Source organism: Leucoraja erinacea, chromosome 10 (genome assembly GCF_028641065.1).
Source record: "Leucoraja erinacea ecotype New England chromosome 10, Leri_hhj_1, whole genome shotgun sequence".
Lineage (NCBI taxonomy): Eukaryota > Metazoa > Chordata > Chondrichthyes > Rajiformes > Rajidae > Leucoraja > Leucoraja erinaceus.
This window is the reverse complement of record NC_073386.1, coordinates 11,054,517-11,078,507: the sequence shown is the minus strand read 5'-3', so window position 1 is coordinate 11,078,507 and position 23,991 is coordinate 11,054,517. Positions and strand designations below refer to the sequence as shown.

The following is a 23,991-nucleotide window of genomic DNA, read 5'->3' as shown; positions in this document are numbered from 1 at the left end:
TCTGTTCAAACACTCTTTTATTTTTATCCCAGTAATTTAACTAACAGGGCATTTTATTAGATGGAAAACTTAAGACAACGAGTTACATTATTTCTACTGTATGGAAAATGCACTCAAGACAGCAAACAGATTCTTGCATATATTTTCTGGATTTTCTTTCCTAAGCATTCTTGCTATTTGTATAGGGAGCATGAAGTTACAGGTAACATTACTAAAATTATACATTTATTTTACTCTTTCAAATTGTTTAGCTAACCACACTCTTTATTTACAGAATGCTTTTGATTCAAGACCAATTGCTGACAATTGTTTTTATCAAATCTGTAAAAGTAAAACTGGAACTATCTTTAATCAGACATTACTAGACCGTATCTTGCACTAAACGTTATTGTCTCTATCATGTATTAGTCCACAGTGGACGGCTCGATTATAATCATGGATTGTCTTTCCACTGACTGGTTAGCATGCAACAAAAAGCTTTTCACTGTACCTCTGTACACTCGACAATAAACTAAACACATTGGTTCATATGGGCAGACATTAACGTGCTGTCTCTTCCCCTTCGCAGCTCTCCCTCAGCCCTCTGGCTCCTCCTCTTCTTGTCTCCTTTCTTCTCCCTGCCCCCCCACACCTACATCAGTCTGAAGAAGGGTTTCGGCCCGAAACGTTGCACATCTCCTTCGCTCCATAGATGCTGCTGCACCCGCTGAGTTTCTCCAGCACTTTTGTCTACCTTTGAAGGGCAGCATTGTCTGATATATTATTGTACACCATGTAGTAAAATGTTTTAGATAGTTATACTGTTAGAGCTGTCAGTGTATATAGTCACACACTTCAATAATTTCATACTCACTATATATTTTGGATACATTCATATACTATTCTGGATTCACTAACTCGAGAAGTATTCTTGCATACTAAACAGAAATATTTATTCATAAAGGCTCAATTGTGAATCCCTACATCTAGAAACATTGAATGCTGCCAATCGTCTAGCCATGAAAATGTAAGTGGCTGGCCACAAGCTAATAACTATTTACAATCTATTTCCAAATGCACAGGGTTGTGAAATCCAACATGAAAGATTATTCTTCCAAATTATGTCAGTTACCCATTTTGTCTTCCAACTGAATACTAACGCATGAACTTATTCAAGCCGACTACTATCACCAAATCTATATCCTGAACTTACCTAGTTACAGAGATGCAAATAGGTTCTGGTCTGACTTGATACCTGAAAATGTTGCATACGAGTAGAAGGAAATCTGAAGGAAGAATATACTTACAAAGAAGAAGCACAGCTAAGGTTCTCCAGATTGATTCCTGGGATGACACACAAGATTATTTTCCATATGGGCCATTCTAGCCAGAGCTGTGAAGAAACTTCACCTATAGATCTTTGTAATTCACTACCTGAATGAGCTATGGAAGCTTTGTTGCTGCATATACTTAAAGACGATCCAGAGGTATGGGATGAGTGCACAAAGTGGCAGAGAGGTCAAAGGTCTTACTAAATGGCAGAGCAGACACAAAAGGATCAAATAGCCTACTTCTGCTTCCATTTAAGGTGAAGGCTCATCACCACCTGCTGATGAGAATTGGGGATGGGCAGAAAAATGACATGCCAACACCCGCATACTAAATATAATGTAAAAATGACAAAATGCAGTTGAAAAAGCTGACAATTGTGAAAGATTGAAATCACCCCAGGGTGTAGTTGTCTGATTCAATCAAGTAGCCTAGAATTGTACTTCTGCTAGATCAAGAGTAATGCTCAGATACTAATTTATCAAAAATTATATCTGTGAAATAGCAAGAGTAATTTTCTTTGTAAATTTTTAATGTAATCAATATACTTTCTCATAAAAGCTAGACAATCTTACAACATTTCCTTTCACTGGAATTACTAATAAAAGATTTGGCGGCACGATGGCGTAGCAGTAGAGCTACTGCCTTAGAGCGCCAGAGACCCGGCTTCGATCCTGACTACGGGTGCTTGTCTGAACGTTCTCTCCAAGACCTGTGCAGGTTTTCTCTTGGATCTCCGGTTTCCTCCCACATTCTAATGACGTACAGGTTAGTAGGTTAATTAGCTTCAGTAAAATTGTAAATTCTCCCTAGTGTGTGTAGGATAGTGTTAGTGTTCGGGGATCGCTGGTCAGTGCTGACTCGGTGGGCCGAAGGGCCTGTTTCCGCGATGCATCTCTAAACTAAAGCTCCTGAAATAGGAGGAGGGGATGGTGGAATCAACAATTCTAGGAATGCATGCAAAGTGAATAAAAATTAATTGTGACAATTGGATATGTCAGTCAGTTGTGACAGAATAAACAGCAAAGGCCAATGAGAAAGCAATAGCTTTGACTTAAAATTGTGAGTCACAAATCAAAACTCGACACAGTACCCTGAGTAATTTTCCATTCAAGAGTTTGTAATTGAATATTAAAGAATATATTTTCTACAAAAATATAGGTTTACTTCTGCTGCTCTTAGATTTCACTTACTGTAAATTCGATCTTCCATAGGGAGATTTTCAGCATATTCAGTTATAAATTCTCTTGGTAGCACAATCATCAAGAACAGTGTAGTGAGTAGCGAAACAGTTGGAAATAAGAAATAGGCAAGATTTTGAAGACTGCATTTATAGATGAAATAGAACAGCAAGAGGACATGAAATTAAGATGATTACTCACAAATGAGGCATTAAATGTGATGATAAAATTGAATTTCACAAGGAAATGCATTGTTTCAATTTGAAGGTTGTTTGCCAAAATAAGATCTCTTGTCATGTTAACTTTAAGTTCAGCTTATAATACATGGAAAAGCTTTCATAACGTATGGCAATATAATCAGAAATGCGTATTACAAGGTCTTGTTCATCAGGTTATTAAGATTAACAGACAAATTTAGCCTGATATAGAATAAATGGCTCAACTTCACCGAACAATCTTACACATACCATGTTATTATTTCAAAACCAAATTGAACAGATGGCAAATAAAGTTCAGTAAAAAATAGTGAAATCTTAGGGTTTGATATAAGTTCACACCAAATTTGTTTTTAATTTGGGTATGTCATCAAGTAAGAAAGGTTTTTATGCCAGAGCCATGCTGTATCAAGTAAATTGGCCGGGGGAAAAAATGGGCATTTTGTAAACTTGACTTATACAAATAAATGATAAGCCAGAAGCATATAAAGTGGCATCTACAAGCTGAAAACAAAGTTCAATTGTGAGTCTAAATACTTTTAGTATAAATATACATTTGGTCATGTGAAATTCTGAATTCAGTGTGCCAGCCCTTATTTGGTTGAATCAATTGGTTAATGACACTGGGTGAACTAATTTAAGTTTAAGTTTACATCTAAGTTTTTTTCCTCGCAGAATGTGCATGGACATTTTAGATTACTGTCTACTTTGACTAAATTAATGAACTCCAACTATTTTCACTGTGGGCAAATAATTAAGGGTAAAAATCAGGTTTTGGCACACTATAATTGACTGATATCCCTCAAATGCTGATTGTATTTATCACTATCAGTACCAATTGAGTTTCAGTAAACCTGCATCTTCTTTAGACATAAAAATACCTGCCAAATATTCTCTTAAATACTATTCTGAATACTGATTTATTTAAAGGTAGACTAAAATGCTGGAGAAACTCAGCGGGTGAGGCAGCATCTATGGAGCGAAGGAATAGGTAACGTTTCGGGTCTCGACCTTTCTTCAGATTGAAGAAGGGTCTTGACACCTATTCCATCTCTCCATAGATGCTGCCTCACCCGCTGAGTTTCTCCAGCATTTTTGTCTACCTTTGATTTTTCCAGCATCTGCTGTTCTTTCTTAAACAACTGTTTTATTTAAAATTGATTTACGAGAGAGAATATGAAGTCACTAGCTTTCACTGTCAGATTTCGGTATCTATTAATTTATTTGTCATTAGATACAAAGAAAAATGCTGCAGTGCTTTTTGGATAAAATAATGTTCACATTAATATTAATGTTGTTTCATAAATAAAAGCCTGCAGCTATTTTAAAGGACAAATTATGATTTGCAAAAATACCATACCTCAACAAAAGGTAACCATTTTCTTAGAGGAAACTTACCTGCACATATTTAGGTTTTTATTCTGGAAAAACTCTAACTCATCCCAATCAAATGACATAGTCCTTAATGCAAAAAGTACAATAATCAATTTTAAATACTATACAAAAAATGTAAAAATAGAGATGTTTTTATTTAAAATCTAGAAAACATATATTTCATGTGGAATTTAATTCCAGTGAAAATATCTCCAGAATTTTAGTATGTAGCTAATTATCGAATAGGCGCTAATTACATGTTTTAAATTAAACAGATGCAAACCTACATTACTTTTGAACAAACATGAATTTTCCCCATTCCCGGTGAAGCCAATGACATGTTAAATCGAGAACAAGTTAGAATATTTGCAAAATTATAAATCTTCGTAATTATTTTAACTCTTTAATAATGAAGCATTAGCAGTTACAAAAATAACTGAAAGTTTGAGACCAGTTAATGTTTATCAGAACCCAGTTAATGATTTTTCAATATAGGAAAACTTCATAAGATTTATTTTAGTAAAAAATGTATCAATTTGTCAAAAAAAATTCACATTGATACTTAATTATGAGATTCCTTATCAAAACTGTTTTGCACCAGGTTTTGAATGCCATTTGGCAGGCGGAAGAAGCAAGTTTATATTCCAAGTGAACAATAGTTAAGTTACAGCAGGGAGTATCAAACATTCCCGATCTATTAAGAGTATTTACCATGAAGTCAGAAGCTTAATGAGGTGAAGACAAACAAGGGAAGTGGGGAAAAGCAGTACAGAAAGACAGAAGAAGTGGATAGAGCTACAGAAGTATTTATTAGGCATGCTACAAGCAAGCAAACAGAGTACACAGGGAAAGAAAATTGAAGTCAACACAACCATCAAACATCCCAATTTTGTTAGAAAATTAACTTTAATTGTGCCTCTTTCAAACTATACTGATTTACATAGCTACAGATCAAGATGTAAAAACATAACTAATATAGAAAATATATATGACTTTTTTGCTACATAGTCCAGAGTCTATGTATATGAATGCTAATACATAGATCTAAAACGTTCCTGGCCAGTAAACTACTTAAATTTGACAACTGCAATTGTTGGACTTCTCTTCAAGTGATGAACTCCACTCATACAATTCCTCTATTTTGAGGATACAGAACTGTTTATAAAGCCTGTCCGTTCAAATACAAAATTGCTTGAAGAGATTTATTAAAACTGAATATTACAATGCAAGGTAAATTAAGACTAAAGGCACATAAACTTTGGTCCCACCTGGTTGCCCATTCTAGAAAACAGCCACAAAACTTCTTCTTGCTCCCATTGAAGCATTCCTCTTCTGCCTTTCTATAACATGCACCAATTTCATGAACTAAACTTGGCGGCACATGCTCAAAAGTCCACAGCCATTTTCAGTCCTTAATTACAAACTAAAAGATGAGAATATAAATGCACATAAGCAATTTGCTATGTCAACTTCAAACATCTACAAAATGTATAATCAGCATCAAGCAAAACTGTAACTTAGTGCTACCATTTACACAATACTCTCACTATTACTGAAGTTCTTCAACCATATGCCTAAAAGAAGGCCCCAGCGTTACTTCCATAGTATATTCAATTGTATTAATAGAAGTTTTTCAACTTTTAAAGGTAAGGCACATTTCTCTTCAGACTTTCTCTACTAAAGAAAAATAGAGATTATTCAAATCTCCCCAAAGTAAAAATGAATGAGATCTCTATAAAGCTTCAACATAAAGAATGTTTTAATTTTCATCCCAATTAGCAGCTGAATAAATTTCCTCTGCTCCTTCTATTGAATGTTCATCCTCCAATTTTAGTATCACAAATGTATATACGAAGGAATGACAACAGCTGGAATTGTTAAACTCTGGTCCCAACTCCTTGAAATAAGTCTATAACCACAATCAAAACCAATTAATTCAACTCTCTGGCCATTCTCAGATGGTTGATTTGGAAAAGGAAACTCTCAGATGGTGGTTTTCTCCAAGATCATAGTTGTGTAGATCAATCAGTGCCTGGATGGCTTCCTCCACAGAACACATTTGCAGCAATGCCATCTTGTGATCTCTTCTGGAACAAAAATATGGAATTAGGGAAATAGCTTAATAAAACAGGTATGACCTGCCCAAGAAATAACATTCACTTTTAATTCACGATAAATCTATTCTCATTTAAACTTCAAAAACCAGGCAATTTAAATCAGAGTCATGCATCACTGAATCGGGCCCTTCAGCAAATCAAGTTCAGCCGATAATTAAATATGCATTTATAATAATTTCATTTATACCAGCACACGGTCCAATGACTTTTGTGTCTTGGGATTTAAGTGCTCATCTCAGATGATACTTAAAAATTGAGGGTATCTATCTCCACTGTCCATGCAGGCAATGTTTCTGATTCAAACCACCCTCTACGTGAAAAAATTCCTTCTTTGATCCCAAAACTGCTTAATCCCATTTTTTCTAGTATTCAAGATCTCTGCTTTGGGGAAAGTGTTCTACTATTTCCGTATCTAAGCTCCTCATATGTTTGTATATCTTTATCAGATCTTCTTGCAGCTTCCTACACTCCAAAGAAACAAACTCTCCCCCCGACTGAAATGCTCATTCTGGGCAAAAATAACCTTTTTGCTCTAGGTTTTAATCATCATTTGCCACTGGCTTTGGCATTGGATGAAATATAAATAATTCTTCTAAATACAATCTCTTACTTTTCTCTGCTCGCCTGGGAAGTCCCAGAATTTTGACATGAGACACTTAAGGGTACAGGTATAAAGTCCCATGAAGGTGGCAACACTGGTACATAGTGCAGTGAAGAATGCATTTTACATGCTTGCCTTAGTTTAGCAGGGGAGATTGAGTACAGGAGGTGTGGCGTCATACTAAGGCTGTACGTTTGTAGGGCTACAATTCGAGTTCTGGTCAAGCTGCTATAGGAAGGATGTCATTAAAATGGAAAGGGTGCAATACAGATTTATGAGGTCACTGGGATTGGAAGGATCGAGTTATAAAGAATATATTGGATTGGCTTTGACCTTTTCTCCGGACGCAGGTGACCAAGGGTTGACCTGACAGGTATATTAAAAATCATGGGGCATAGATAAGGTGATCTTGTCTTTTCCTCAGAGTGAGAGGGTCAGAAACAAGGTGGCTCATCATACTTTTAGAGGAATTGAGACCATGTGCATGCAACTGGAATTGGATTGACTTCATGTTTGGCCAAAAAACAATCCCGCGTTGCACTGTGCCATGTTCGCATATAGAATAGAACTTAAGTTTTATTTTAAAAGTTATGCCTCATCAATGGAATTAAATATATTTTGCCCATGTGATTTCAATTAAACGTTATCAATCTACAAAAATAGATCTATACCAAAATAAATGGAAATGAAACTTAGCGGCCGTAACCTTTAAAACGTGCAATTTTAAAGTAAGTGAAGCTTTCTAAAGTATTGACAACAATATGTTTTAGGTTGTAATTTCAGAATTTAACTTTAGACATAATTTAAAAACTTAGGATCATAATAATTGCAGTTTCCAAACTTCACAAACTAAATGTACTTTCACTCATTTAGCAGCGAATGCATGTAAATAGAAGAAAACATATACAGACTGGAAGAAAATGTTGACTGAGGAAAGTATGTATATACCAATTCCATTGTTAAAAATACTTACTGGAAAAACTTGAAACCTCTCACTTTGCCTCCAGATTTTATAAAAAGTGTCTTGAGATCATCTTCAATAATAGAAGGTCTGTGAAAATGCAATCAAGCAGAATTAATAAGAATGTCCTGCCAAAAACAGTTCAGGCTCAATTTGTGAACTATAGAGACTATTTGTTACATTCATTACATATGTAAATTACTTACGGAATATTTGAAAGATGAAGAGTTGCAGAGGGAGGAAATATATTCTGGAAATTCTTTGAACCAGGTTTTTTGAAACGATGGAGTGGAGAATTGGTGAAATCTTTTGTCAATCCCTGGTCATCTAGGCCTTCACGAGGTAACTGCACTGTCTGGTGTTTGGACAGTGTAACACGAATAATCTTTCCATACATTTTCTGCCCATTCAAATGGCTCATGGCTAACAAATAAAAAGTCAGTTTATAGTCCATTTAAAACAAAGGGACAAAAAGACTGCAGTCAAATGCAAATGAACTCTTACCCAGCTGTGCCTGGTTAACATCAGCCATTTGCACCAGAGCACTGTCTTTTTTATTGTACAAAATCTTCACACGCTGCACATCACCATAAACACCTTTGCAGAGTGGAAAAGTGAAGAGAAATAAAAGTTATGCACATAATTTGACAAAATGTCAAACAGATTGATGAAACATTCAGATCAGACATCAATGTGAACGAATTTGACATCCAAAATGAGTACAACAAATCAAGATTTAGCAGTGGTTATCTGAAGAAAAAAAAATCCTGGTAAAATCCCTCAAAGCTAACGTGAAGTGATACTAAATTATAGAACATGCAAAATAATTCACAGCATGCATTACCATGAATAAAAAAGCATCTATCGAAAGAATTATAGCAAAAGATAAAAGTAGCAGATTATCTATTTATTTAATAAGCTGAAATGCTAGCTACAAACGAGAATTAAGGTGAAAAATTTTAAATCAATAATAAAAGTATAGTGCTAACGATAACATACCGAAGAGGGTAAACAGACTTTGGGGCGAAACCATCTTTAGAAGGAGAGAAGAGCAAGCAGCGTAAGACAGGAAGAGAGAAGAATCGAGGAAGAGCAGAGATGAACAGATCATCCATAACGAAGGGTGGTTTCCGTAGAATGGTGAGGTGGTCATGGATCATGGTTCAAGGCAGTTAATTGGGGCAAGTTGGTCCGAGGAACATTTTGTTCAAGCACAGAAGCATGAACACAAGGAATGAAGCAGGGAAGGAGCAGATAGAGGGTTGGTATTGGGAAGGGTTGGGGAATCATGAAAGAAACACACAGGGTAAGATAAAGGGATGGGTAGGGGTGGAGCAATGCAGAAGAAAACAAGGAATTGGGGAACAAAACAAAAATAATATACAGGTCAGTACATAGGAAATGCAGGATTTGGTCAGAAAATGGCAGGCTCATGTACTTTACAAGAACATAGTGCTGAATGTAGTCACCCAAGACAAAAATAAACATGGGTAAAGTACATTTATAATCAAAGCATTACAATATTTCATATTATATGAGAAAGTAAAAACAAATCATGCAAAAAATGAATTTAGAACTGCATAATCATGGCTAGGTATGAAATGAGGGCAAATAAATATTTAAGAGGCACTTAAACAGTACACCTGCAGACATGTAGCTCAAAAAAAAAATCACAAATTATTTTTCAGCATTAAAATCTATATGTTAATTTGAATTTTGGAAATGAAAACAGACCATGGACAACTTCTCAGAATCAAGCCACATTTCATACCAGCTTTTGCTAAAGCCAAATGAAAATAGAATACAACTAAATCATTTGAGGATATAACCAAAGAACTAGGTTTCTGCAAAATACAAGGTTTGTAAAGGAAAAATGCACTGAAAACTGGAAAGAATCTCAAATTATTTGGAGATTACCTTTTAAGAAAAGGCATTAAAGCAAAGTTTATATGAAACACAATTGCATGACAAACATATGCAAGCACAACAAAGTTTGACAAGACATCAAATTTTACATTGAGAAATGCCACCTGACTTCACAAATTGATTCCCTTGTTTATGGATCAACAATCTCCTTCCAGCTTACGTCATCTCATTCCAATGCATCCTGCCATTCCATCTTCCCCCATTTTACTTTTTTTCCCATTAAAATAAATTTATACTAACACCTCAAATATTTCATCTGGTAGTAGGTGAGATTTTTTTCCCCCATTTTTACTAAAGATCAGTTCCTGTGCTATTTAGTGTCCACTCTCCTGGACTTGTGCATACTTTGGAAAGATTCTAATAACTATACAATTGACTCATGAGCAGGCCCTCTCTTGGAGACCCTTTTTTCAAAAAGATCTTTCCTGACGTTAAGTGTCCCCTTAGTTCCGGTGGCATCTTCGGAAATCATTTTCACATTCTTTCATGCTCTTTATTCTATTGTTAATATGGAGATGATATCAATGAATTTGATTATCATAGAAACAGTACGTGAACCTCTAAATTCCCCCTTGGGGTAAATAATTCCAAAAATTCATGACCCTTTGGGTAAAGAATTTCCTTTGCAACCCTCAAAAGTGAACCCCGTATTTTCTGACTAACTGTACTTAACCTGATTAAGCTTCTTAATCAGTCTGAAGAAGGGTCTCGAACCAAAACGTCACCCATTCTTTCTCCGCGGAGATGCTGTCTGTCCCGCTGAGTTACTCCAGAATTTTGTGTCTACCTTAAGCTTCTTAACCATTACCCCCTTAGTTAGGGAGAGCATCAACACCCCATCTGCCCTTTAAGAATTTTATATGCAGCAATAAGATTACTGCTCATTCATCGAAACACAAATGTATAGGTGCCATCTTTTTAATTTCTCCTCATCACTGCACTCCCTCTATTCCAAGTCTATCCTTCCATTTATATCCTGGAGGCCACACTGGTACGTGATATTTCAACTGCAAAAACTGGCACCACAAACAATCTTTGCTGTTTGTTGTGATCTACATGTTACTCAGCAAAAAGCACCAAGACAACGAATAAATTGAACAACAGATACAAGACAAATGAATTAAAACAAATTACTATGGACAAAGTGCAAAGAATAAAATCTGTGAGAAACAAGCTACCTCATCATTCAGATTGCTAACCAGAAGGACACTGTGGTTGGCAGAAACAATTCCAGACATTGCCACTCGGCCGACAGCTGCTGCAGCACCAGGCATAGCCAATGGGCTCAGCGATCCTGGAACAGCTGCAATAGAAAAACAACCATTTAAAAATAAACTAATATTAATTTTGTGTTGACCACAATTATAATAACATCTGGAAGGAACTACTCTATTTAACAACAGGTATTCTCAAAAGGCACTCTGCTTTGGCGAGAAATTATAAATTGATTCCATGGTATCCACATGTTTGATGAACCACACAATAAGCCAATGTAAAATTATCAAGTATCGCTAATAAATGTGGTATCTTGTAGATGCTAGATAACAATAGGCTTGGTTTTACCTCTCAAGTGTCTAATAGGTGAACGATCTCATAAGGTTCCTTGGTAAATAAAGGTGCTCAGATGGGATTGGAGATACTAATGGAATGTTATCTCTCTAATAAGTATTTTAGTCATGAAAAGGAAATTAAACCTCAATCCTAATCCACCCAAGTCGGTAATACAAATCTATACCAGCAATCTCGCCACAAAATTCTATGTCTCAACTTTAATTCTTCTAAATACCAGATTATTGGCTAATGCTCCTCTATCCTTTAACTAGAGAGCCTCCACCCTACGAATGAACCTACACTGCAGACAGCAAGTCAAATGCACCCTTCCTTGGTGAGACACCAAATTGTTCAGCTCAGTTTATGGTACAGTGAAAAGGTTTTGTTGTGCACGAACCAGTTCGCGGAAAGACAATATATGATTACAATCGAGCCATTCAGCATAGCCACATAAAATAATAACGTTTAGTGCAAAGTAAAACCAGATCAAAAAGAGTCCAGGGGTTACCAATGAGGTAGATAGTAGTTGATGACTGCACTCTAGCTGCAGTAGGATGATTCAGTTACCTGATAACAGCTGGGAAGAAACTGTCTCTGAATCTGGAGGTGTGCGTTTTCTGTACCTTTTCCCAAGGGAGAGGGGAGAACAGGGAGTGGCCAGTATGCGACTCATCCTTGATTATGCTGCTGGCCTTGCCAAGGCAGTGTGAAGTTTAAATGGAAGCAATGGAAGGAAGGTTGGTTTGCATGATGGTCTGGGCAACATCCACAATTTTGCTGTGATTTTTTGAGGTCTTGGATGGAGTTGTTCCCAAACCAAGCTGTGATGCACCCCAATAAAATGCATTCTATGGCGAACCTGTAGAATAAGTGAAGGTGGTTGGGTATATGCCGAACTTCCTATGCCTACTGAGCAACTACAGGCGTTGATGTGCTTGCTAGGTCGTTGCTTCAATATGGGTGGTCCAGGAGACATTGTTGGTAATTATTTACTCCCAGGAATTTGAGGTTTTTAACCATCTCTACTTCAGCATCGTCAATGTAAACTGAGTATGTGCACAGCTTCGTTTCCTGAAATCGATTAATATCGCCTATCTTGCTGACATGGAGAGAAAAGTTGTTGACTCGTCACCAGGACACGAGGTTCTCAATCGCCGATTGCATCTAAATATAGTCTCACCAAAGCCCGAGGCAATCTCAGCAAGTCTTCCTTGCTTTTTAGTACTCCAAACCTCCTCCAATGCAAGGCAAACAATGTTTAGCCTTCCGGTTATTTGATGTACCCAAATGTTTATTTTCTGCATCATGGAAACAGCTAAATCCTTCTGTCCAACATTTTAAACTTGCAACATTCTACCCATTAAAACTGCCAAACCCATTTTCCAACATAATGCGCGGCTGCCACTTTCTTGCTTACTCAACTTTTGTCTACATCCCTTTGCTGACTCTTTACTACTTATTTTCAACTAGCTTTGTATCATCAGCAGCTTAATGCTGATGACACAAATGCAAAGTCAACATCTTACACGCAAGTCTTATATTAACTGTAACTAGCAGGGATCCTGCCCATCATTACATGAGTTGCAACTATCTATTGCATTTGTGGGGGGAATTTTTTTTTTCAAAGATATGGATAAATTTATTTAAACAATACTAATGCAATTCTAACCTGCAGACTGTGTAAAGCTGAGTGAAGATGGAAACCCAGACCCACCACTGTATGGTCCAGACATCATTCCTGGAGTACCTAACAATTGAAAGGCAACATAAACTTAAAACAATTGGCTAATGTGCTTTACTTATATATAACGATTAAGTACGAGAAGCATGACATCATGAGTGCTTTGTCTTCCTTCATATTTAAGTGGGCGTAAACACAAACATGTATAAAGTAACCTGATTTTCATGTGCCTACATTTACCACCAAGTAGAACTTCCCAGTAGGGGTTATAATAACCCATCTTAGAAGGATTAACTTAACAATCTTAGCAAAATTGCACTTACTAATAACTTCATGGCTTATGTTCACTTCAGCACCTCAATACTACAGTAGCCCCAAAATCTACAATTCCCTTAACATCTAAAAACATCTCGATCCCTTTCTTGAAATTACTCCGCAACCGAGGATTAAAAAATTCATTCAAGTAGAGAATTCCAATCATTCAATACATTCCAGGTGAAGACGTTTCTCAGGGAGCAAAAACAAACTGCTCGAGGAACTCAGCGAGTTGAGCAACATATGTGGAGGCAAAGGGATTGTTGATGTATTGGATTGAGGCCCTGCATCAGGGCTGAGAGTGTACAGGGGTGATGACCTTACTCAGCACCTCAAATGTGCCACCACACAGTTCTCGATGTCAGGATGTATGTATGATTTGGACGGGAACATGCAAGTTGTAGTGTTCCCATCCGCCTTAGCCCTTGGCCATCGAGGAAGTAGCGGTCACAGCTTTGAGAGGAAATGCTGAATTAATTGTACTAGAATGATTTGTGTGGGAAGAAAATGAGGAAGCTAAAATATATCTTATATGATGAAATAGGAAGTTGCAATCCTAAATCAACTCGTATGCAGCAGAAGCATCACAACTATATACTGTGTGAGAAATTAGACTTTATTATCCAAATCTCTTCAGTTAAGACAGTGTAAAGTATTTTCAGTTTTATTGTTTGTTGAATTTGTATTCGGATAAAGTATACATGGCAAATTCCACAATATCCCTAAATAAGATAAATATGGTATGACAACATCCCATCCATATTAAAAAAAACTAGATTTATAGCTCCAAGCTGTCACAAAATAACATAACATTCATTCTTTGAGTTAAAAATGTGCATATGTAAAGGTTAAAAAGTTAACCAAAAACTTTTTTGTCTGGATAAATAACTTAGTCTGGAAAATAAATTCTGGAAAACACAATTATCTTACCAAGAAGGGAGCTCTCCTTAGCAAATGCTGCAGCGATAGCAGGATCCATTGCTGGCTGACCATCTCCTGAAGGAAGCTCTGGACGGGTATAGTCACGGCTTTTATCATTGTTGTATTTAACATTCAAATTGACCAACTTAGAAAAATCAATCCTTAGGGTACAGCAAGCATTATAAATGTTCTGGCCATCCAGAGCCTGGAAAAATTAATTACAATGGGCAAATTAGAGAATGAAGGGTCAGAAACATGCAAATATTTTTGACAGAAATATTTAAGACAGAAAGAATACAATTATTAGTCAATTATTTTCTAATAGTTGTTGTAGAGTGTAGATTTTAAGAAACAAACCAACAATTTTGCAATTAAATGGAGAGGAAAATTATTTATTTTTTCCATTTCAATTTAATGACATTAAAATTTATTCAGGTTTCACAATTAATTACTTTCAGTGACATGAGGTGAAGATATTCAAGAACGTAATAATCTGTATGACCACTCCTCCCACCTTGCCTTTTCAGTCTCTGCAGCATCAAAATGAGACTTTCCACTCAGACATTTGAGATCCCTTTCTTCAATAAACATCATTCCCCTTACTGTTATGAAATGAACCCTCACGTGACTCCTCGATGTCCTGCAGTTCTTCTCTCACTCTCCCTCCCCCTAGATGGAATAAGGATAGAGTTCCCCTGATTCGTACCTTTGACCCCCACCAGCCATATCCAACACATCACTCTGAGTTACTCCAGCATTTTGTGTCTACATTATTCTGATGTTCCTGCCACTTCAACACGATCCCAGCATAATCACATCACACCGCCATCTTTCGGTAGAGACCAATCCTTCCACAAATCTTCGGCTCACTCATCCTTTCCCACACAACCCACCGCAGAAGATGTAATACTGTCCATGCACCTCCTCTCTCACTTCCATCCAGTGACTCCAGCAGCCCTTGTAGTTGAGACAAAGGTTCACATGCCCCTCTTTCAACTTGTCTACTGTGGTTGATGCTCCCAGTAATCTCCTTTGCATTGCTGGGACCAGGCAACTGTTTCACCGAACAGTTGCACTCTGTCTGCCAAGGCCTACTGGAGCTCTCAGTTTCTAACCATTGTATCTCCTTTGCCATTCTTACCTTTCTATCCTTGGCCTCCTACATTCCCAGTGTGAAACGATATGCAAACTGGAGAAACAACACTTCAATTTCCTTGGGGAGCTCACAACCCACTGGTATGATGATTGAATTTTCCGATTACAAGTAACATTCCCTCCCTTTCTTCCAGCACCATTTTTTTTACTTATTATTGTTCATACCTGCTTCCTAATTCAATAAATCTTGTAGGATGCCACTCTGGTCTTTCTGAACAATGATTTTTAAATCCCATGATTTAAAAAAAAATGCATGTATATTTTTTCCACTAAATTGACGACATCATATTTTTCTTAAATGTTTTCATAATCTACCATGACCTCATTCTTCCATTTCACCCATCTCCGTGAAGCCTCTCTGTATTCTCTTTGCATCTCAGTGTGCCACCCAGTGTTGTGTCAGCAGCAAACTGGCATTCCTATCTTCTCTAGCCAGGTCCCCACAATTTTAACCTTTTTTGTTAACTTTACCCATTAAATGAAATCAACTGCAGCTAATCCGATCTTCCCTCAGTTACAATTTTCCACTTCAGGAAACATTCTTCTTAATCTCCTCTTCACCCTCTCCAGTTTTTTGCTGTGGTGCATAGGACTGCACATTGTACTTAAACTGTGGTCTGTTAGAGTTGTATACAAATTTACAATAACTCAATTTTGGTCCTTCCAACTAATAAAAAGAAAGCATCATGCATATTATTTTAAACAATAAAGCACTTATTGATCTGACATGCTATCTTTTAAAGAACTGTGAACATACACTCCAAGCTCCGTTTGCTTTACTGCACCATACGAAAATAGCATTTACTGGATTCCTTTGTCTTGTTGCACCTCCCCAAATCTCATTTCTCGGGATTAAATTCTACATGCCATTTATTTGCCCATTTGAGTAGGCCGTCTGCATCTTCCAGCAATCTAAACATTTTCTCTGGTCAATAGTACTACCATTTTTGATCTATCTACATCATATTTTATATGATGTTTTTATAAAGCCTAAGGTAGCAAGTCAAATACACAAATTAATGATTTAGTACTTTTTTAAAAAGGTTTGAATGCAGATTTATTACTGCTGATTCCCATGCTATGCAATGAGAAATGTTCCACAATTTTTGATGAAATTCCAAGATTTCTTTAATTCAGAATGATTAGTTAACAATAATCTGTATTAGGACAACTGTCCGTCCAAGTTGCAGTCTATGCAACAGAGATCGCTGTTCATGTGAATTACTAATAATTTCAAATATTCCCTCTACATCATTTTAGTTTTTCAAAACCAGAGAGGGAAACCAAAAGTTCTTGAGATAATACTTTGCACTAATGCATTTGGAAAATCAGGCAGTGACGTCTTGTGGCTTTGATGTACCGTATTTCCCGGCGTCGAAGACGCTATTTTTTTACCCTAAAATAAGGCTCGAAAAATTACCTGGGTCTTGGAGGCCGAAGGTTAGGTTGTTCATAGGCTTATTGCTGCAGCAAGTAAGAATTTCATTGTTTCATTGCCAGTATGACAATTAAAAAACTCTTTTGACTCGTGCAATACAGGAAATTGATGGTGGGGAGGAGGTGGAATAGACAGTGAGGTAGTTGTAAATGAAATCTTTCTTTCAACATAATTTCTATTCGGTGGTGGACAGAAGGGAGGAACGGTGCAGGTGAGTGCGCTGTGGGGTTGGAGGCGCTCTGGGGGTTCCACGGTCACGGTCAGCTGCGGGAGCCAGCGTGGGCGGAAATCCTCGGGGGGGGGCTGTCCTCCCCATGTTTTGAGAGGTAGGGGACAATTCCCCCCCCCCATGTTTCGTGAAACACATTGCAGCAACGCCCAGGAATGGCTATAACTCCCAGGTCGCGAAAACTAAATGGTAAAAAATACGCCTGCAGACTGGATGATTTGGGGTTAAGGACCCCCTATCCTAGATGTTAGGCCTCAGTGTGTCCCCCTCCCACCCCATGTTTTAAAAGTGATTTGGTGACCTGGGTCACGGAGGCCGTGGGAGGCAAGGAAACAGCACGTCGAAAGTCGAGATGTTGGTGGAGTGGGCTGCTGCAGGCCCCGCAGCAGCCTGGGACTCTATAGGATCGGGAGCTGCTCCGAGGCTGAGCGCACAGATCAGATCAGTGGTCTACAGCAGTATCAACAATATGCAATGCAAATGGCCGTCACCATGTCAAATGTCTGTTTTTTCTCTCAAAATTTAGCAACTTAAAATGGGGGTGCATCTTCGTCGCCGGGAAATACAGTATACTCTTATAAATCTGCACCCTTGTTCCCATTATCAGAATAAGAAGCAAATTTTCCACAATGAGGAAGGGTTAGTTAGCAGTTTTGTGCGTGGCCCCTTGGGCAAGAGTGACCATAATATGGTTGAGTTCCTCATTAGGATGGAGTTGTTAATTCAGAAACAAGGGGCCTGAACTTAAAGAAAGGTGACTTTGAGGGTATGAGATGTGAATTGGGCAAGATTGACTGGCAATTGATTCTTAAAGGGTTGACGGTGGATATGCAATGGAAGGCATTTAAAGACTGCATGGATGAACTACAACAATTGTTCATCCCAGTTTGGCAAAAGAATAAATCAGGGAAGGTAGTGCATCCGTGGATAACAAGGGAAATCAGGGATAGTATCAAAACAAAAGATGAAGCATACAAATTAGCCAGAAAAAGCAGCCTACCAGAGGACTGGGAGAAATTCAGAGTCCAGCAGAGGAGGACAAAGGGCTTAATTAGGAAAGGGAAAATAGATTATGAAAGAAAACTGGCAGGGAACATAAAAACTGACTGCAAAATTTTTATAGATATGTGAAGAGAAAGAGATTAGTTAAAACAAATGTAGGTCCCTTGCAGTCAGAAACAGGTGAATTGATCATGGGGAACAAGGACATGGCAGACCAATTGAATAACTACTTTGGTTCCGTCTTCACTAAAGAAGACATAAATAATCTGCCGGAAATAGCAGGGGACCGCGGGTCAAATGAGATGGAGGAACTGAGTGAAATCCAGGTTAGCCGGGAAAGTGGTGTTAGGTAAATTGAATGGATTAAAGGCTGATAAATCCCCAGGGCCAGATAGGCTGCATCCTAGAGTACTTAAGGAAGTAGCCCCAGAAATAGTGGATGCATTAGTGATAATTTTTCAAAACTCTTTAGATTCTGTAGTAGTTCCTGAGGATTGGAGGGTAACTAATGTAACCCCACTTTTTAAAAAGGGAGGGAGAGAGAAAACGGGGAATTACAGACTAGTTAGTCTAACATCGGTAGTGGGGAAACTGCTAGAGTCAGTCATTAAAGGTGGGATAGCAGCACATTTGGAAAGTGGTGAAATCATTGGACAAAGTCAGCATGGATTTACGAAAGGTAAATCATGTCTGACAAATCTTTTTTCGAGGATGCAACTAGTAGAGTGGATAAGGGAGAACTAGTGGATGTGTTATATCTGGACTTTCAGAAGGCTTTCCACAAGGTCCCACATAAGAGATTAGTATACAAACTTAAAGCACACGGTATTGGGGGTTCAGTATTGATGTGGATTGATAACTGGCTAGCAAACAGGAAGCAAAGAGTAGGAGTAAACGGGTCCTTTTCAGAATGGCAGGGTGTGACTAGTGGGGTACCGCAAGGCTCAGTGCTGGGACCCCAGCTATTTACAATATATATTAATGATTTGGATGAGGGAATTGAATGCAACATCTCCAAGTTTGCAGATGACACGAAGCTGGGGGCAGTGTTAGCTGTGAGGAGGCTGCAAGGTGACTTGGATAGGCTGGGTGAGTGGGCAAATGCATGGCAGATATAATGTGGATAAATGTGAGGTTATCCACTTTGGTGGCAAAAACAGGAAAGTAGACTATTATCTGAATGGTGGCCGATTAGGAAAAGGGGAGATGCAACGAGACCTGGGTGTCATGGTACACCAGTCATTGAAAGTAGGCATGCAGGTGCAGCAGGCAGTGAAAAAAGCGAATGGTATGTTAGCATTCATAGCAAAAGGATTTGAGTATAGGAGCAGGGAGGTTCTACTGCAGTTGTACAGGGTATTGGTGAGACCACACCTGGAGTATTGTGTACAGTTTTGGTCTCCAAATCTGAGGAAATACATTCTTGCCATAGAGGGAGTGCAGAGAAGGTTCACCAGCCTGATTCCTGGGATGTCAGGACTTTCATATGAAGAAAGACTGGATAGACTCAGCTTGTACTTGCTAGAATTTAGAAGATTGAGGGGGGATCTTATAGAAACTTACAAAATTCTTAGGGGGCTGGACAGGCTAGATGCAGGAAGATTGTTCCCGATGTTGGGGAAGTCCAGGACAAGGGGTCACAGTTTAAGGATAAAGGGGAAATCCTTTAGGACTGAGATGAGAAAAACATTTTTCACACAGAGAGTGATGAGTCTCTGGAACCCTCTGCCACAGAAGGTAGTCGAGGCCAGTTAATTGGCTATATTTAAGAGGGAGTTAGATGTGGCCCTTGTGGCTAAAGGGATCAGGGGATATGGAGAGAAGGCAGGTACAGGATACCGAGTTGGATGATCAGCCATGATCATATTGAATGGCGGTGCAGGCTCGAAGGGCCGAATGGCCTACTCCTGCACCTATTTTCTATGTTTCTATTTCTACTACTGTACAGCAAGGCATTTTGGGTTTCACTAACATCAGCTTGCTATGACGTATGGGAACATATTGTACCATGCAACATGTTCCCATGCATTATTGCAAAGTTAATGCTAGCAAGAAATGAAAAACTCAATTTCTTACAAGGGAGGCTGTAATAGAAAAAATGACGCGCAGCACAAAATTATTGATTAAATGTGTGGGTTATTGTCTACAAAAGCATTAGTTCATAGTTAATGTGGAGAGCTAAGTAAGTTTTACCATTTAGGCTATTTAAAGATAAACCCTAGAAATATGTAAAAACAGAGAGTGGGTGAATTTTTTTAGCTTAATTATTAAGATTCTGTAATAACATCAGTTCAATTATTCCCTGTGATTTCACACGTCACAAATAATGATGTTAGTCAACCAGGATAAGATGATTTAAAATCAATTCAAACAATGTTAGTACTTGTAAGCAGTATTTTTGTTTCATAGAAATTGTACATGGCAGTGTTTTGGGCAGTGTAACATTTTATCTTCAAGAATGAGAATGCAAAAATACTACATCTATAAAGGGCATATCTGAAGCAGACTAAGTAAGGCTGCCAATTAAGGATAAAAGCCAGCAAACCCACAGGAACACACGTCTTTCTACAATATGCTTTTCTGCAAATGTGGGAGTGAAGAGGAATGAATGCACACCTAATGGAAAATTTAGGTTGTGTCTCCTTACCAGTTTTGCTTGTTGTGCATTCATAGGATCTGAGTATTGCAGCAGGGCTTGGAATTGGTTATTCTTTGTAAAAGTAATAATTTTCAGTACCGGCCCAAACTTGGAAAAAATCTTTTGAAAGAGAATACAATTAGCATCCAAACATTGATATCCAAACAATCCATATAAATATCAGGTAAAATACAAACATACCTGATAAAGTACATCCAGTGTGACGGGATAGTACATGTTGTCAATAATCACTCTGAGTACTGGGCTTTGAGCTGGTGTCACTGCACTTTCACTGGCTGTAGTACCAGTCAAGGGTGTGCTCGCAGTTTGCACAGCAGTTACAGCCTGAAGAACTGCTTGAGCCCGCTATAACCAAGAAGATAAAAATCATGGCTTACTTCTTAGAAAGATTTTACATTAAAGCATTATTTTAAAATGCTCCAGTTACCACCATCTGCAGTCTCTTTTGTCTCCATTATTTCAAACATTTGTGTTAATCTGTTTTTACTTTGACAAATTGGGGGCAAGTTGTGTTTGAAAGGTGGAGGGAAGGAGGGAAAATGGCAGTGCTCTCAAATAGCATAAAAGTTGCACACAAATTTGAGCACATAATTTCAACATTTGGTTGTCTTTCTTTCTTTATTTATTTATTTATTTATTTATTTTTTTAAATTGTATTTTTATTAGAAGTACGGTAAATTACAATCCTACACAACACATATATCTTAATACATTTTTTGTACCGCTTCATTTTTTTTGAGCTTTAAGAAAAAGGTAGAAGTAAGGAAAGTAAAGAAAGTGCAAGAGAGTCGTGCAGTGCAAGAGTGTTGGGAAAAGAAAGCCCCTTAGGAAAGAAGTTAGAGAAGGAAGTAAAGTGAGAAAATAGACCCTAGAAAAGAAAGAGAGAAAATAGAAACAATCGCTCTATTATAACATTAAACTCCGCAGAAAGGGGACTACCAACCAAGTCTGTTTTTGTTATTTTACCTCCCGTTACCAGGTCCTGATACCACTTATTTATATATTTGTTTGTTTTTTTTTAATTACTATTGCACCTCATACTTGTAATAGGTCCAGAAACATAGACCACGTCTTTTGGAATTGGTCTGCTTTACCTGCTAGGAGGAATCTCATCTCTTCCAGATGTAATGTTTCAAACATATTTGATATCCACATTTTTATTGTTGGTGTCGGCGCATTTTTCCAGAATTTAAGTATAAGCTTTTTTCCCATTATTAGCCCGTAATTAAATAAATTCCTCTGAAACACGTTTAATTCAGGGTTATCTTCTGATATTCCGAAGATAATCCATTCTGGTTTTGGTACCAGTTTTATTTTGATCAATTTTGAAAAAATATCAAATATTTCATACCAGAATTTTTGGATTTTTGTACAAAAAACAAAAGAGTGCGCTATGGTAGCTTCTTGACACAGGCATTCATCACAGATTGGTGAAACATTAGGGAAGATTTTATTTAATTTAGTTGGTTGTCTTTATTCAACGTACCAGATAATGCAATTTAATAGCTTAAAAATAGGATACATAATCATTCCTAAATCAGTTTTTTTCAAAAGCAATTCATGATTGGAATTAAAGCTTTCTTCTGAATATCGGCTCAATATTGCAAGTGGTAGAACAAAACCATAAGGCAATTCATGATGGGTCACTTGATATAGGCAGAGGGACATAAACAGATTCTACAGCTTGCACAATGAATCAGGTCTCTCGAGATCAATTATAAACAGCAATATTAAATGACAAATGCAGTTCAACCAACAGGGAAAAGGAAATTAATAATGTGGTTCCTTCACCAGTTTCTAATACGCAATCAACATGCTACAATTTCAGCCCAAACTTATCTGTATAATATCATATATCAACACTTGCTCGCGTTGAGGCACAATGCCACAATCATATTTATTTGACCATGTCTTTGTTTATATCAACATTTCTTTGCTTTCTGTTGTTATATTTCCCTTGAGTGCTTCAAGTGAATTGAAAATGAGCCAGTATAACATATTCCAACAAATGCATATAAATTCCCCATTTTCTGTGCTATTTCAACATATATACTTGTCAATGATTTACAAACCAGTAAATTTTTCAGAGTTTACCTTCTCAGATCTTTTCCAAAACACTTCGCCGCCAGCAGCATGAACATCTTGAACAGATCAATTCATGGAACAATGACATTCAATTCATTCTTCTGCTTGTCAACTTTTCACACCAATTTGCTATCTTTTTTTTATATACAGTTACCTTACAGATCATAACACATTTGCCTTTGTCCAGAGGAGTGTTACAAGAATGATCCTAGGAATGAGTAGGTTAACCTATGATGAGCGTTTATTGGCACTGGGCCTGTACTCGCTGGAGTTCAGAAGAATGAGGGGGGACCTCATTAAAACATACCGAATAGTGAAAGGCTTGGATGTGAAGAGGGTGTTTCCACTAGTGGGAGAGCCTAGGACTAGAGGTCATAGCCTCAGAATGAAAGGACGTTCTTTAAGGAACGAGATGAGGAGAAATTTCTTTAGTCAGAGGATGGTGAATTTGTGAAATTTGTGTAATTCTTTGCCACAGAAGGCTGTGGAGGTCGTCAGTGGATATTTTATGGCAGAGATAGATTCTTGATTAGGACAGGTGTCAGAGGTTAAGGGGAGAAGGCAGGAGAATGGGGTTATGAGGCAGAGCTAGATCAGCCACGATTAAATGTCAGAGTAGACTTCATGGGCCAAATCTACTTCTATCGCATGGCTTTAAGAGGTCAGTGTTAAAATTTCAATTGGTGTTACAGTACTTTATCATTTCCCCTCCAAAAGGATTGACATATGCTAAATGCCCTACAGCTGATCAATATGTTTTTTTTCCCCTCTCTTTACACAACTCCACCCTCACTGAAACACAAAATAATGATTTTGACAAAAAACAAATGATAATCTATCCAACAGACACAAAATGCTGGAGTAACTCAGCGGGACAGGCTGCATCTCTGGAGAAAAGGAATGGGTCATGTTCTCTCCACACTCCCTGTCCTGCTGAGTAACTCCAGCATTTTGTGATTTAAACCAGCATCTGCAGTTATTTCCTGCACTTGATAATTTATGCATGTCTTCTATGTAAAAGTACTGATCTATAACCTAAGTTCACACTTCTGCCAAAAATAGCAAAATAAAATTTGTATCCGTGTTTGGAGAAGTTTAATGCAGACTTTTCTTCCAAAATCTTAAAATTTGGCATTTCACATTCATACTTTAGTTTTTTTTGTGGATGGAGTAATACATTTTTCAAGCTCTGTATTCAGGTATTTGAATTCATTTTACTTGCAAACTTGAGAACATAGGTTCATGGCATTTATTCAACTTAAATTTCCCCAA

At 37.6% G+C, this 23,991-nt stretch overlaps 1 protein-coding gene across 4 annotated transcripts in view; it reads right to left on the bottom strand.

Annotated features, from left to right (window-relative positions):
* Positions 1–4,868: 4,868 nt before the first annotated feature.
* The window catches only part of LOC129700781 (polypyrimidine tract-binding protein 2), a 44,383-nt gene continuing 25,260 nt past the window's right edge, over positions 4,869–23,991 (bottom strand). For 3 of the 4 annotated variants that reach the window (XM_055641476.1, XM_055641478.1, XM_055641480.1), the window contains 10 exons: positions 20,815–20,979; positions 20,623–20,733; positions 14,161–14,356; positions 12,904–12,981; positions 10,862–10,986; positions 8,757–8,790; positions 8,262–8,354; positions 7,964–8,180; positions 7,770–7,847; positions 4,869–6,165 (listed from right to left, as the gene is read on the bottom strand). In XM_055641476.1, the coding sequence (XP_055497451.1) occupies positions 6,033–6,165; positions 7,770–7,847; positions 7,964–8,180; positions 8,262–8,354; positions 8,757–8,790; positions 10,862–10,986; positions 12,904–12,981; positions 14,161–14,356; positions 20,623–20,733; positions 20,815–20,979 (1,230 nt within the window). In that variant the 3' untranslated portion in view covers positions 4,869–6,032. The remainder of the gene's footprint in view (positions 6,166–7,769; positions 7,848–7,963; positions 8,181–8,261; positions 8,355–8,756; positions 8,791–10,861; positions 10,987–12,903; positions 12,982–14,160; positions 14,357–20,622; positions 20,734–20,814; positions 20,980–23,991) is intronic. The other variant, XM_055641477.1, reaches the window with a different exon arrangement.